The 13,891-nt window shown below is 45.4% G+C and overlaps 1 protein-coding gene across 1 annotated transcript in view; it reads left to right on the forward strand.

Moving 5' to 3' along the window:
* Positions 1 to 13,891, forward strand: part of T265_08843 (hypothetical protein) — a gene marked incomplete at both ends in the record, with an annotated part of 43,181 nt that overhangs the window by 26,133 nt on the left and 3,157 nt on the right. Inside the window, 4 exons of the mRNA XM_009174755.1 lie at positions 4,815 to 4,917; positions 5,016 to 5,109; positions 8,866 to 8,998; positions 12,012 to 12,219. Of these exons, the coding sequence (XP_009173019.1) occupies positions 4,815 to 4,917; positions 5,016 to 5,109; positions 8,866 to 8,998; positions 12,012 to 12,219 (538 nt within the window). The remainder of the gene's footprint in view (positions 1 to 4,814; positions 4,918 to 5,015; positions 5,110 to 8,865; positions 8,999 to 12,011; positions 12,220 to 13,891) is intronic.

Raw genomic sequence — 13,891 nt, forward strand, 5'->3', positions numbered from 1 at the left:
GGCTGCCAACCGATGTCAGTGGCGTTCTTGTTGTCAGTTTCTATCCAGACTGCCTGAATGAATGTCTGGAGGTGTAAGCACCTCGGAATGATTGTGTTAAGCTAGCACTAGGTCCCTCCCCCGTCCACCTTTACTCTTTTCTTTACAATAAGGCTTTCAAATAAGTCATGGTTGTACGGCAGTGAAGCATCAGTGTTGAACACTGATGTCATGCTGTCGATGATGAAATTCGACCTACATGAGTGTATGTAGTAAGGTTTACCTGGGAACTCTGTCCCGGGGTATTTATTTAATAGTCTCACCCGCTCGGTTGAAAGGGTTCGGGCTCAAGAGCAAAACACTGATGTCATGCTGTCGATGATGAAATTCGACCTACATGGTAAAGTGTAGTAAGGTTTACCTGGGAACTCTGTCCCGGGGTATTTATTTAATAGTCTCACCCGCTCGGTTGAAAGGGTTCGGGCTCGCTCAAGAGCAAACGGGTAGGGCACATATGTCTCGTTCTTTGTGCTACTGGCACAGAAGATTCGTTTAGAGCCAATCTCCGCCTCCGCTATTCAGAACTCATTCTGTTTTTATTGCAGCCCTCAGGGAGACCGGTTAACAAGCTACTGTTGCACATACGCTAGATTGACGTCAGCTGCAGTTCTGAGACTTGAATCCGAGATCCAGTTGTTGAGCTTACAGCGCCTTCTCTATTTAGACGCTACAAACTAGGAACTTCGGGTATTTCTGCAGCTGCTGCGGTGGTTTGCGCCAGTGTTCGTATAGCACTCATGTCGCGAGCTGAGGCTGCGTTGCTCGACTGGATTTGCCTCCCTACTTTCCATCCCGATTAAGAAGTCGCACCGGTTGGAATACAGAACACCCCTGCTCATTTGCATGGCAGCTGACTACAGCTCTGGTTCATCGGAAGATAGATATCGAGAACTAACCAGTACTTGTCCCCCCACAAAAAGTCCAAATTCAGTTATAATAACAGAAGTTTTCAACGCACCGGTGTAGCGGTGGATACTATTAATGGGGCATGCGAGTAGTATGTTTTCTCGTAAATCAGCTTCTCGTGAGCTTTGTTACGGAATTCGTGGAGTCGCGTTTGCTTGCATTTGAGCAACGGTCAATGAATATCCAGGAAAGTTTAGGAAGATGCTTTCAAGGAGAAGATGGATATTCAGTTTTTGCAAACAAGATGCACATGAGAGTTTTACTTCCCTATCCAATAGTCTGTAGCTGTTGAGTACGCATTTTCTAACAAATAACTCCGCAGCGAAGGCCTTCTTCCGAGAGCTTCTTCGAGGCCAAACCACTATCTTGCCCCTCGCAAAAAGTCATTTATAATAAAAGGTTTCAACGCACCGGTAGATGTCTCAGGCAAGTCTTAGTGGTATGTTTAGTATGGTCTCAAAATTCAGCGATAATAGAGATCAATAATCTACTGGTCACCAACTGCTTTCCAGAAGCACCGGGGATGGATGCATTAGGCGTCGTGTCACCTGTGCTATCGGTTACTGCTGAACAGCCTTGAAGCCAAACCCTTGAAACCGTCATCAGCCACTGATCGCTCGGTCCGATCCCTGTCTGTTGGTCGTTTTGTAGTACACAAAGTGATTCAGATCATGCGGTGCAGCAGAAAGGGCCTATGCGCCATACATTAGGGTTACCAAAGTTTACTAGGCAGTGCACTACAAGGTTGAAATAAACACGCCTATACGCGATGCGATAGACTCCGTTTGTGGTACTTCTCACAGTATGTGCACAGGCGAGATGGCTCAAGTGGTTAGAGCGCGGATTCACTGACCGGAAGGTCCGTGGTTCGAACCCGACCTCTGTATCTTGACTTCTCCTATCTAGGCTTGGGCAACCTGGCAGTATCCCGGTCCCTGTGCTTGCTTCGGGTGACATGACAGCTGGGCACCGAATGGGTGTTACAGATGAACTATTTATTTTTTATATATGGATATATACATGCTAACCTAATGGTCAATATCACTCCTTCATGCAAGGTGCTCTATAACTTCGGGTCAAGAGTACAATTTGGCTAGACGGTTGATTAGAGGACAGCTTGAACATGACCTACGTGTAGACAGGGGGCGAGATAACTCAGTGGTTAAGGCGTGAATTTACTGACCGGAGGGTCCATCGTTCGAACCCGATCTCTGTCTCTCGACTTCCCCTGTCTAGGCTGGCAGTCCTCGTACTTCCTTCTGGTGGCATGGCATTCAGGCAAGAAAAGGGTGCTACAGCTGAACGATGTGTGGGTAGGGAGGCTTGGCGGAGCCAGTGTGTTAAAGAAATGAAAGGAGCCAGTGGATTGAAAATCCACCGAAGCCGTTTTAGTTAACCCTCAAAACGGGACCTAAAATACCGTCTATAAGTGAATTAATCAAAGATAATATTGGTTACCTGATATGCAATCAAGGTCAGAGTCTAGATCGGTGGTCGCAATGTTCCTAACAGCAGTTTAAAATGCTTTACTTATATCTTTCGCTTGACCAGCTCATTTGGAGTCGTAGTCTTTGTGTTTAGACTCCTATCGGTTTTTGAAATACGTATATGCTCTTTTGCCTTGAAGCGTCACTGGACTGCTGGACCAGATGATATTCCCCAGCATTGATCCAAGCTAGAGAGGAATCTTTGTGTCCGCCTTGACCATCTGGGGACGAAAACATGTCACGGAGAGTTTTGGCCAGTCGGTATTCATATTTTTGTTCGAAAAATATACCCGAACAGACTGTTTCGATCATAGGTTATATGTCTCACGTCTGTCATAACGAGGCTATTGGCTTTCCTTGTTTCCCGACGCACATCTTCGTTACGTTAGACGCAAGTCCGTGAGGATCAAGCAAGAGTTCTGCCTGACACTGGTGCACATTAACCCTATCATTACATTACATCATCAGCACATTATATTAAGTGCTTGAGCAGAACCACGCCAAGGGCGGACCAACAGTCGCGGTTTTCCTCGACTTTAAAGGTACCCTTGACCCTATAACTTGATTGGCTTTTTAATACTCTTGACCATTAGGCCCGTGAGCACTTCTCATTCTCTTCCCTTGCATAATTCTGATCGGTCTACGATGAATTGTCTGAAGGCTTCCCCACGACCAATGGCGTCATGGTTATCCCCATCCATTTTGTTTAACTTTGTCAACGACGTTACCATGAAGTTTGTTTGCTACGGAACCATTAATCTGAGTGTCCAGATGGAGATTAATAGACTTGAGTTATGCGAACAGCGTTGTGTTGTTTGGCTATCATTTATCCGCACGAATTATTCCAAACAGGACGCTGGAGGTAATCCAACGTTTCGATATCCGTTTCAAAGCGCAAAGGCTTACTTCAGGATTTCCAGTCGCCTCTGAAACTTCATAATGAAGTACTTGAGTTTGTCGATCGGTTCACACATCTTGATGGCTTTATAAACCGAGATTGTACTGTAACAGATGGATTTAGTGCGTGGAGGCAGTGTTTGCCAACTTGCGTCACTTATGGAGTCAGAAACTAATTTCACAGAAGCTAAAAGGTGGTGTATACAAAGCAACTATCTTTGTGAATACAAGACACGGCCACTTCGGTCCAGAGACCTTGTTAGACTTCTTTGGACTTCCTATCACCGGTGTCTCCGTGCCATGGCAAGAGTTATCTGGCTGCAAGTGCGAAACAAAGTTGCGCGTGTTGTACTTGATGGTGAATCAGAATCGTTAAAGCGGCCGGTTAAACTTATCAGGTTTAGGTGGTGATCGACAATCGTCCATCCCAGGAAGCACATTCTCTGTTCCAACCCATTGTCGGCGAAAGGCTCACGGATATCAACGTGAAATGAAGGTGGCCACGGTTAAACTGTTGGATCTCGCACCATCTTTGCCGGAGCCAAAGTGATCCTCGCATGTGGCCGGAAACCCCGCAGGACATGATGTGGTGCGTGCCATTGTTTCCGAAGCGGACTAACTAGCTAAAGTTTACCTGGACTTGCGTGCTGGGCTTATATCGGGTAAGATTCGCATAGAATGCTGAGTCAATCCCGCTGATGGCGCTTTGCCTCGACATGCCACCCATATATGTTCATTTTGTTACTGTCCCGATGCGTCGGTTTCTTGTTCATGATCGTCTTCTGTAGGGACACAGGACTTCTCACTAAATCCCCATAATTCTCTTTTCTCACACCTGACCAGGGCTTATTTTCACGTTTGGTGGTTGTATGGCACCGTATTTTTGTCAACGTCCATGATTTTTATGGTGGATGGTTACAACTGAACTTCCAGTTTCACAACACCCCGATATTTTACAGACTTGCTACCTCGTACTTTATTTTGACATGAAAAATTCAGAATAAATATATGAACCAATCCTCCTCCCTCCACACAAAAAAGGAGTGGTGCAGGAAAATAAAATATGAAGCTTGAGGAGAACTGAGCAGTGCTTGTAGGGGAAACATGCGTGACAGTAATCAGGAGGTGACTCTTAAGAACCCATTCGTTCACTCAAGGTTTATTCGGAAGATAGTGTTTTCGTGTTCCTGATGAGATCAGATGAGCAGTAGCATTCTGTCATTGTTCGAAAGAACTGTTTATGAATGCTTAAATCCATGTGAATATAACCGGAACCTACTTTATGGCCAGAGAACGCTCTACTCTTGAACCAAAATTGGAAATGCAGTACGTTTTGTATGACTGAACGTAGGAATGTATGCCGCGACGTTCTGCTGGCTCGTGGATTTTTGTGAACACCAAAACAGTCCTAGTGAGGCAGCAAAAGCCACTGACCATTTGTTCTCCCAGCTCACTGATGGAGAGTTCTGTACGTATTCATTTCAGGGAGTTCATCCAATGCATTTCGGAGCGCGTCGCTCACTGTGGTACAGATTTTTGGTTCAATGAATCTCTGGAGACTCTGGTACCCGAACGATTCTGGAAAAAGGTAAGGCCGATTTCAGGGTACTTTCTTATCGTAATCTGCCAGTATGTCCCGTTGTTTGACCTTTATTTATGGCCAATCTACGTGATTTCGGCTTTCAGTGGAACGTCAGCCCTAGCGGCGTCATAAAAAGCACCGATGTATTCGACGTTTGGTTTGACAGTGGCCTGTCCTGGCTCGGCGTCCTTTGCAAAGGTAAATGTCTTTCGATCTATAAATTGCCCTATCCCTGCGAAGTTAGCCGCTTATCTTATTTCCGGTGACACGCGACAAGTCTCGTTTCGTTACCATCGCCAGTTTACTTTTTTTACATCGAAATTAGAAGTACAAGTAAAGTGTCTCGCTGACGATGTTCCGACACCTATGTCGGTTTTTGGCTTCTTGCTCTGCCCACGTTGACATATCTAAAGGTACGGTAGTTTGAATAGTCTTTTGTTAAGACAAGAGATTTACCACAACATTACTTTGGCTTGTCATGGAATTTTCCACAAGGTCACGCTAGAATTCTCGTGATGGTGCGGGGAGCGCTGCTCTAAAATGCTCGATCTTGGTTGGCTCACATTCTGACCAATCGCTGTACGCCTTGGTATGGTCCCTAGCTGCCTCACGACACATACTTTCAATGAAGTGGCTCGTCTCTGGACAGTAATTCAGGGGTAATGTAGAAAGGATTACAAAATGATCATGCAGTCACACGTCCGGATACGTTTCTTCTCTTCTTTCGTGCGAGCCGTGGAATGTTTCTGCAGCGAATGGCTTTCAACTCCCAATGTCTGCCTCCTCACAACAATGCCATCCTGCCCGGAACCTGGATATCATGATGTTGGGAAGGCGCAAGTGCACGGAAGTTGCCCATTAGGTTTGCCTCGTGTGCTGCGCTGGATGAACCAAAAAGTGGGCGCACCTTGGAAAGTCATCCAGATCGTCTCAGCCGAACCTTCATTGAGCGAATTCTTTAGACAGTCTAAAAATTTAGTGCAATTACTATTGCAAGCACTATCTTACGTTTTGTTTCCCACTGGATAGTCAGTCTGAGTAGTAATTGGGCTCGAGATGGCTCAGTGCTTATAGCGCGAATTTACTAACCGGATGGTCCGTGGTTCGAACCCTACCTCTGCGTCTCGACTGCTTCTGTTTGGGCTTGGGCAACTTGGCAGTATCCTAGCCGTCGTGGTTCCTTCGGTTAGCGCGGCAGCTAGGCACCGGAGGGGTGTTACGACTGATTGATTATTATTCATTATTCTAAGTGACAATCACTCAGTGACCATGAGTGATAATACCGATTTTTGTACTAAGCTTCGTCACAGTAGTGCTACCGTTTAGACTGATGGACACCTTTGTTTTTTTGGAGAAAAACAGCTTGCAATTATGCAGGATTGCAAACCGTTGATGTTCTATGGGTTTTTTGTTAATGGAACACACGGGCAGCCTCTGAGTAAGACTACTCATAAGTAAACATATTTATCCCATTTGGGGCCAGCACCCACGAACTAACTAAAGTGCTCCTCTCACGAGCGGCGTTCTCCGACATTATTGGATCTGGTTTCAGCCGTTTCACCCAATCTTGATTCACGCGAACGTCTGCGCATGTTGAGTACTGCAGTTGAACTGATGGGTTTCTGGCCCAACTTATCTTCGCTATAGACTTTTCTATGCGTAGGCTAGAATGACGGCTTTATATGAAAAGTCAACGTGCGACACTTCAAAAATTTAGTCACTGCCACTAACCTCGTAGTGCGATGAACAAATTGGAATCTTCATATTTCCACTTAAGTGTGACCTAGTTCCGACTAAATTTTAGGACCATGGTCGTTGAAAACGCAGCCTCGTCATAGGGCGGTACGACTCGGTAGATCTTGATGGTTTTGCTGTTCGTTGGCGAATGAAACCCAGTGTTATCTCTGATCAGTCGAACGATATTTCTGGAGATTTTGAGTGATGCGAATACTTTTTTATCAGCCGTACTTACAAGAGTCAATTTTCGATCCGTCGTCCTCTCTTGTGGAGCATTTTTTCTAAAAGGGAATCATTGACAAAAACGGGAGTGGGGGAATCGTTCTCTAAGGTCGTTCTCTCTAAAGGTCAGTCGCTCTGCCTCTTGCCCCATATTCTTTATACCAATACCTCATATGGCTCAGCTCAGTGAATGAATCAATCATATTTTCATGATCATGCATTTAAAAATTACTGGTGTGTTGAAATGGCAAGAAGTGTAGGCGAGAAAAATGAATGGCCACATACACACTACTCATAGGGTTGTTGAAAGCTCCTCAACAGTCCAATACCTGTGTCGCCTGTCTTGTCGCTCATCAGGTAGGCGTACTTCCCGAGTTTCCATCATCATCATTATGTTCTACTTGAATCCCGAATTGTGTGCAATTGGCAAATGGCACTGGTGGTAACGAGAGACTTGAAGGAGTCTCTTGTTTATTTTATTCTTCAACTGTTTGTTTTGCACAGAAGTCACCTCGTGTTTCAGCTGGTACGGTGTTCGAGGAAGTAGAGTGTATTTTTTCACATAATGAGCGTATTTCCCCACTTGCATACATTCCGGTGTTCAGCTCGAACACAAGTTTAGTGGAAACTTGAAACTTGTTGTATCGTGCGGTGGCCGAGCTATTGGTTACTTCTGCACTGAGCCTGCCAAACTACGTGATAGGGAGAAGACAGAGGACTGGGGACACGGTTGTATTGCCAGGACAAAACGTACAGAGCGTCTGCGTAAATATATAGGATGACTACTTAGACAAATATGGTCGTTCACTTGTTCGCTCCGTACAGCCAATGGTGGTGTTCCGGTCGTGAACATTCTCAGGCCCACTACGCTGGTCGTGTGTTGCTAAGCCGTTTGGTGAGAGCCACCAACTCACCTACTTTCCGGACGTGTCGAACCGATGATGACCTTGGGGATGCGTCACTCTCTGCACACGTACTTTTTCTTCTGTCTGAGCGCGCCCTGACAGAACTACACTTACCTGATGAGCCCCAAGGTGAACAAATGAGATTGTGGGCTGTCAAAGAGCTTTTGCAAACTTTTGAGTTGTATGATCCGTCTAGACGAGGTCGTGCGATATCTCGAATATTGTAGCGGCCTTTGTTGAAGAATATCTAGACGAGAGACTTATTTGAGTCTGTCTTTAACGCCAGTGTAATCCGCAACTGAGTGTGTTTCGCCGATAAAATCTGCCGTGACTGCTGGAATTTTTTCGGAGCATGTGGGTCAAAAGCACCTTCCTCGCTGTCTAAGGTCTTGTCAAGTCTATCTACATCCATTTTAGCCCCTCCGTCTTCGGGACACACCTGTGCTGTCTCAGCTTTATTTCCCTCACACCAGGTGGTCAACCTTATTGTTTGCAGACGTTAAGGGGGTTCGAAGTTCTAATTAAGATTTCATCCTACATGTGTATTAAATCTAGGCCGAAAAGCACTGCCTAATTGTTTCATCTCTGTCGCCAATCATCAGCACTGAGCACCTAAATCTCCAGATAACATTTGAACCTGTTACCTTCCGACTAGTAGCTGAGTGTTACACCATTCGGCAATGTGACTAGTTTGTACCTGGACAGAATCTGGGACCACATATAGGTATATTTAACTGGTGCCTAGCTAATCACGAGTACGGCAATTCACGTTATAGTAAGCTTTCGTCCCACACTCGACGTCCATGCTGTTTCATAAATCGGACTTCATCTAAGCTGACGCATAAACTGGTGCTATTGCTCGACCTAATGTCGTCTGTTTTGCACCACTGGTTGTGGACAAAATTCAAATTAAACTAAATCTGTGGGTTTTCGATATCATTATCCCTAATAGCGTGGTCACTGACGCCGTTTACTGATCTGCATCATTGTTTCCGTCTGGTAAGGAATTTCCTATCCATCGTTCTGTTTCATGTCTACTTTTCTCATTTGTATCAGTTGGAACGCTAACGTTTGATGTTCTTTCATTTAGATGGGTCTCATTCATTGAATGGTAAAACAAAGACCGTCGCTGACTTATATCTCGAAGGACAGGATCAGTTTCGCGGATGGTTTTCGTCCTCGCTACTGCTGAGTGTTGCCCTTCAGAATTGTGCACCATACAAGTAAGCGACATCTCGTCCAAATAGTAAACACTGAAATACGAACGTGACATCCTTATGATGCTCCCCATAGAGGGACTGCGGCCTACAGCTTCCAATCCTCCAGCAGATTTGGGGTAAATAGAAACACTCAAAACAGTCGTTCAACTGTATTGCCTAGCCGCCATGCCACCCGAAGGAAGCATAGGGGCTGGGACACTGCCAGGTAGCCCAAGCCCAGTCAAAAGTGGCCGATATGCTGAGGTTGAGTTCGAACCACAAACCTTCCGGTCAGTAAATTTACCCTCGAGCTCGAGGTAACTCATTTATCCTTAAAAACTGATTTCGCTAATCACCGTGGTGACTATTTTCTCCAGTGTATAAGCGTCACCAGTGACAACCATTGTCATGTCGTTGTTTCGTTCTGCTACTTTTCTCTAGTTTGTCTTAATTTCCAGTTGATTTTGGGACACCATGGGGAGGCCTAAAATTTCGGCACTCCGAAAGCGTGCGAAGAGGCCGCGCATCGATTCTCTTCGGGCCTTCATTTCGTCATACCTGTCCCCTAACAGCTGACGGAATATAACTTTGTTGCTCATTCACTTAGTATTTAGTAACACCGCTGCAAAACCAGCTATGGCTTGCTTGTCTGTTTTCTGTTAAGTCACTTTAGGTAAGACCAACAAAATCTTCAGACACACAAATGAGTGGAAACGAAAGAAAAACGAGTCGTGCCAAGCACTTTTACAGGTCGACAGCTTTCAAAGCAGTTTAGCACCCAAGTCGATGACGTTTCATCATTTTACATCAAGAGTGTTTCATCACGCGCAACTCCCATGTGTTGATGTCACATCCAGTGATCCGGAAGGGCGCTGAACTGGTTGTTAGGTAATACTTCTGAGTCGACAGTAAGTGGCTTTTGAAGTTTAATGGACTAGCTCAGTCAACTGAGGTATCCGCCGTTTCAGTGAGTGATCGGTTTTGGCGCATAAACGAGATACACAAAACGTTTTCTTGTCCTCTCGTCGAGATAGTTTACCGGTGACAAATACACACAGAATAAAACGAAGTTGAACGTTGAACTCCATTCGTTGGACGATTTGGAGATCCAAACACACTATAATTTTGGGGTCCAGTGCGCGGCTAGTTAAAGGAATTGTGCGAACTGTATGAGTTTTCACAGGCTGCCTTTAGGTTTTCAGTGGATGGCCGGTCTCTTGGAAGGAAAGTTCCTGTCAATGTGTCGTGTGTTTACTGGTGTCGTTAATCTGTTCGGCGAGCTTAGCAGTTTGCAAACGTTTCGTCCTCAGTCTAGGGGACATCGTCAGTGAGCAGTTGAATGGGTGCTTACTCCGTGTCTGGCTGCGTTTATATAGTTTCTGAAGAGTATCTAATTTCCTATCATGTGATTGATCAGTTGACATGAACCTTGTAGCATTATTGGCCCGATCATGATTTCCGCTGCGTTGTTGTCTGTATGTCTCTTATTCCACTGGTTGGTTGGATGGATCTTTGGAGTGTTTTAAGTGCGTTTTCGATCGGTCCCTTCCCGGTCTGTGTTGCGCTGTGGTCTATCTTCCTTTAATTTGGTTTGTTTTGATAGCGACTTCTATTTTTGATAGTTTTCTTCAGTCTGCTTAGCCGCTTTTACTTCCGCGATTGATGTAGGTTTTTCTTCTCATATTGGTCAACTCAGTTACAATTCAATGATCAATTTGTTGAGCTGATCTTTGTCCTCCTCCGGTTTGTCGGTATGATGGTGGTCCGGGAAGGGGGGTTGCTCCCCTCGGTTTTTTGTTGTTTGTTTTAGTTTGTCCCTTGCTCTGCGTTCTGTTGTTCCGTGATTTTGTATAGAGGAAAATGTTGGTAGCTCAGGTGGCGTAGAAGATCGTTGACTTGTTCACTGAGCTGGACACAACCACTAACCCACCGCTACGCTCTCCAATAACGCACTGATGATGTCACCTCGATTGGTGACGAAACGTTTGCAGTCAAATTGCCCAGCTCAGCGAACAAGCCAACGACCAGTTCCGTAATTCTTTTGCCTGCAGCGGTTGATATACTGGGTCGATTCCGATGTGCTTGTTTTCAAGTCAATTGCCAAGCTCACGAACAGATCAACGACCATCTGATCAACCACCAGTAAAGAAAGTTCTCATTGTTGTTTAGGAAATTCGCAGACATCCCACCACCGGTTTCGCCTTGTGTACATCTCGTCAGGTGTGTGTAGCTCCCGAAAGCTGAGACAATCAACCCCGTAGCGGTTTTGTGAGCTGTTTACTTTTCAGCTCATTCAGGAAGAAATTACAGCCACTGGAGTTTCATTGGAATTTCTCATAGGTAATGCCACAATAGTATTATTCTGCATAATGTGCCCTTATACATTCGTGGCGGATCGTCCGAGTATCTGTGTCGGTTGATCTGTTCGACGTCCAACTTCTTTCCTCCTAGCTACACTGGTGTCCCGTTTTTCCCACCACAAGAAAGAACGGATCACGTTTTACTACACTCATCAAACATCTTCCACCCACCATACTGTTCCGGTTGATCTCGTCTACACACTTTCTAATGCATTGGGTAGATTTTATGAAGAATGTTTCGGCCGACGTTTGCCATCCAATCTCAGGGCTCTGAATCCAAGCTGTCGCAGAGCAGTGCATAAGTTTACTGAGACAGTATTGTGCCTTATGGGGCGAGATGGCCCAATTGATTAGAGTGCGAATTTACTGACCGGAAGGTCCGTGATGCGAACCCGACCTCTGCCTCTCGACTTCCTCTGTCTAGGCTTGGGCAACCTGGCAGTATCCCAGCCCTCGTGCAACCTTCGGGTGGCATGGCATTTAGGCACCGGAATGGTGCTACAGCTGAATGATTGTGCCTTATTCTGCTTCTTGTGTAAATGACCCTGATTTTGTTATAATGCTTATTTTAGACTACATTTGCCTCAATCGGTTGCTTTTTTACCTGAAGTTATCATACTGCATTGTCGAACACCATACTACTAATTGGTGTCCCGCATATCGTGTTCAACCTGCAGGACACTTGTGGTTCATGGAATGACCGCAGATTCAGAAGGGCGAAAAATGTCAAAGTCTTTGGGGAATGTGGTATCTCCAGAAGACTTACTGAATCAGAATAAAGGTTGTGTCGATATCCTCCGCCGTTGGGCAGCTTGCTCCGCTTTGGATTCTATCAGCACGGTGGGAAATAAAGAAATGAACCTGCACAGTGCATCTTACAGAGCGGTGAGTTGCGTTTTAGTTGGATTAGGCGCTTTGTGTGAAGCTCTCGTGGCTTGCAACTTCAGTCTACTACAAACTTTTTAGTGAATTTGGACGCTAGTTGTAACAAACTTGGTTATGCTCTCTCGCCAACACGGCAGACTCGCAGACATGGACTTGTTCGCATTTCACTCGCACCTTGTTAGGAAAGGGTTTGAGGGGTTCTGGGACAACTATCCGTGGGTTTTCATAAAGGAAACTACTCACAAGGTTGCTGGAAACTCTTCGACAGCCCACGACCGGTTTTGCCCTTCTTGGGGCTCATCAGGTAGGCGCAGTCCCCGTGGGTTGTTTCCTGCTGTGAACGTTTTAGGTTATCCGTGTAAAAGATAGTTTCGTAAGCCAGTGTCAGTCTGAGCTGAATGCCCAAACGTCTCGGTGGGGCCACAACCGGCTTACCTGGTATGGAACTAATAACGAGCAATATTTTGTCATGCAGTTCTACATTGTCGATTGGACATGTGGACAAGTCGTACAATGGAGCCCCAACAAGGGCAGTTTGTTCATATCGTTGGTAGACTTTCAACCAAACCACAAACGGGCTACCAAAACAGCCTGAGCCCCTCAATTCTGTGTACAATTTTACTTGTAACAAACGTGTTTGGGGTAATGTTAATCTACTGTACTATAGACCAGAAGGTTATTCGCATTGCAATAATCGGATACACTAGCTTCTTCACGTTTTTAACTAATCATGCAGTATGGCCTCTTGGGATTTTTGAAAGTTCTAGTTCACAATTTAGGGACCATTTCGTATGAGTTTACAAGTAGATCTACTTTCCCCGATTTCATTTGGTGGTTATTAGTTCTGAGGACGACGGTAGTCCTAATATGCCGTTGGACAATACTTTCCCTCTATACCCGTTCCAAAATAGGACAGTTTTCTCCAATCAAACAGGTTAGAAGGACTGCTCATTTGTCTTTAGAGGGAGGGTGCTAGAACAAGTACGAATTTTGTCAGAAAAGGACAAGCGGGATGTACTGAAGCTCAGGCAAATAGGCTTTTGATGTTAATCAGGTGCGAGACAGTCTTGATCCCTTGAAACCAGTTGGATCATTAGTCGGTTGGACTACATACTGTCTATCAGACACCAGGAACGAGTACAGTCGGGCTACCACACCGTGTAACGCAGGTGTGGTGTAATCACAGAGTTCAATGCTAATTGTGAGGCACTGGGCTGGATTAAGACAAATGATCCTGATCTAGGCGGACTTTCAAAATCACGCAACAACTATCTCAAGAAATGCATGGGATAATTTGACGGATGTGAAATTAGGACTGATAAAACTTGACATGACATCGAACGATGGGTATCGGGAGACAGTGATGCTCTTATACGCGGTACGCTCGTATATCTAAATCGCTGGCGCGATGCCATGTGGTGGTTCTAGGTGTGTGATTGCTGAACGAACCACTGATTTGATTTAGTATTCGAAGCATCAAGCGCGGCGCGTCATACGTTTGTGGTATCCACACCGGTACGCTCGTATATCTAAATCGCTGGCGCAATGCCATGTGGTGGTTCTAGCTGTGTGATTGCTGAACGAACCATTCATTTGATTCAGTACTCGAAGCATCAAGCCTGGCGTGTCATACGTTTGTGGTATCCACACTAGCTGTTCCTGTCCCTTAAAC

This window comes from Opisthorchis viverrini (assembly GCF_000715545.1).
Source record: "Opisthorchis viverrini unplaced genomic scaffold opera_v5_239, whole genome shotgun sequence".
Taxonomy (NCBI): domain Eukaryota; kingdom Metazoa; phylum Platyhelminthes; class Trematoda; order Opisthorchiida; family Opisthorchiidae; genus Opisthorchis; species Opisthorchis viverrini.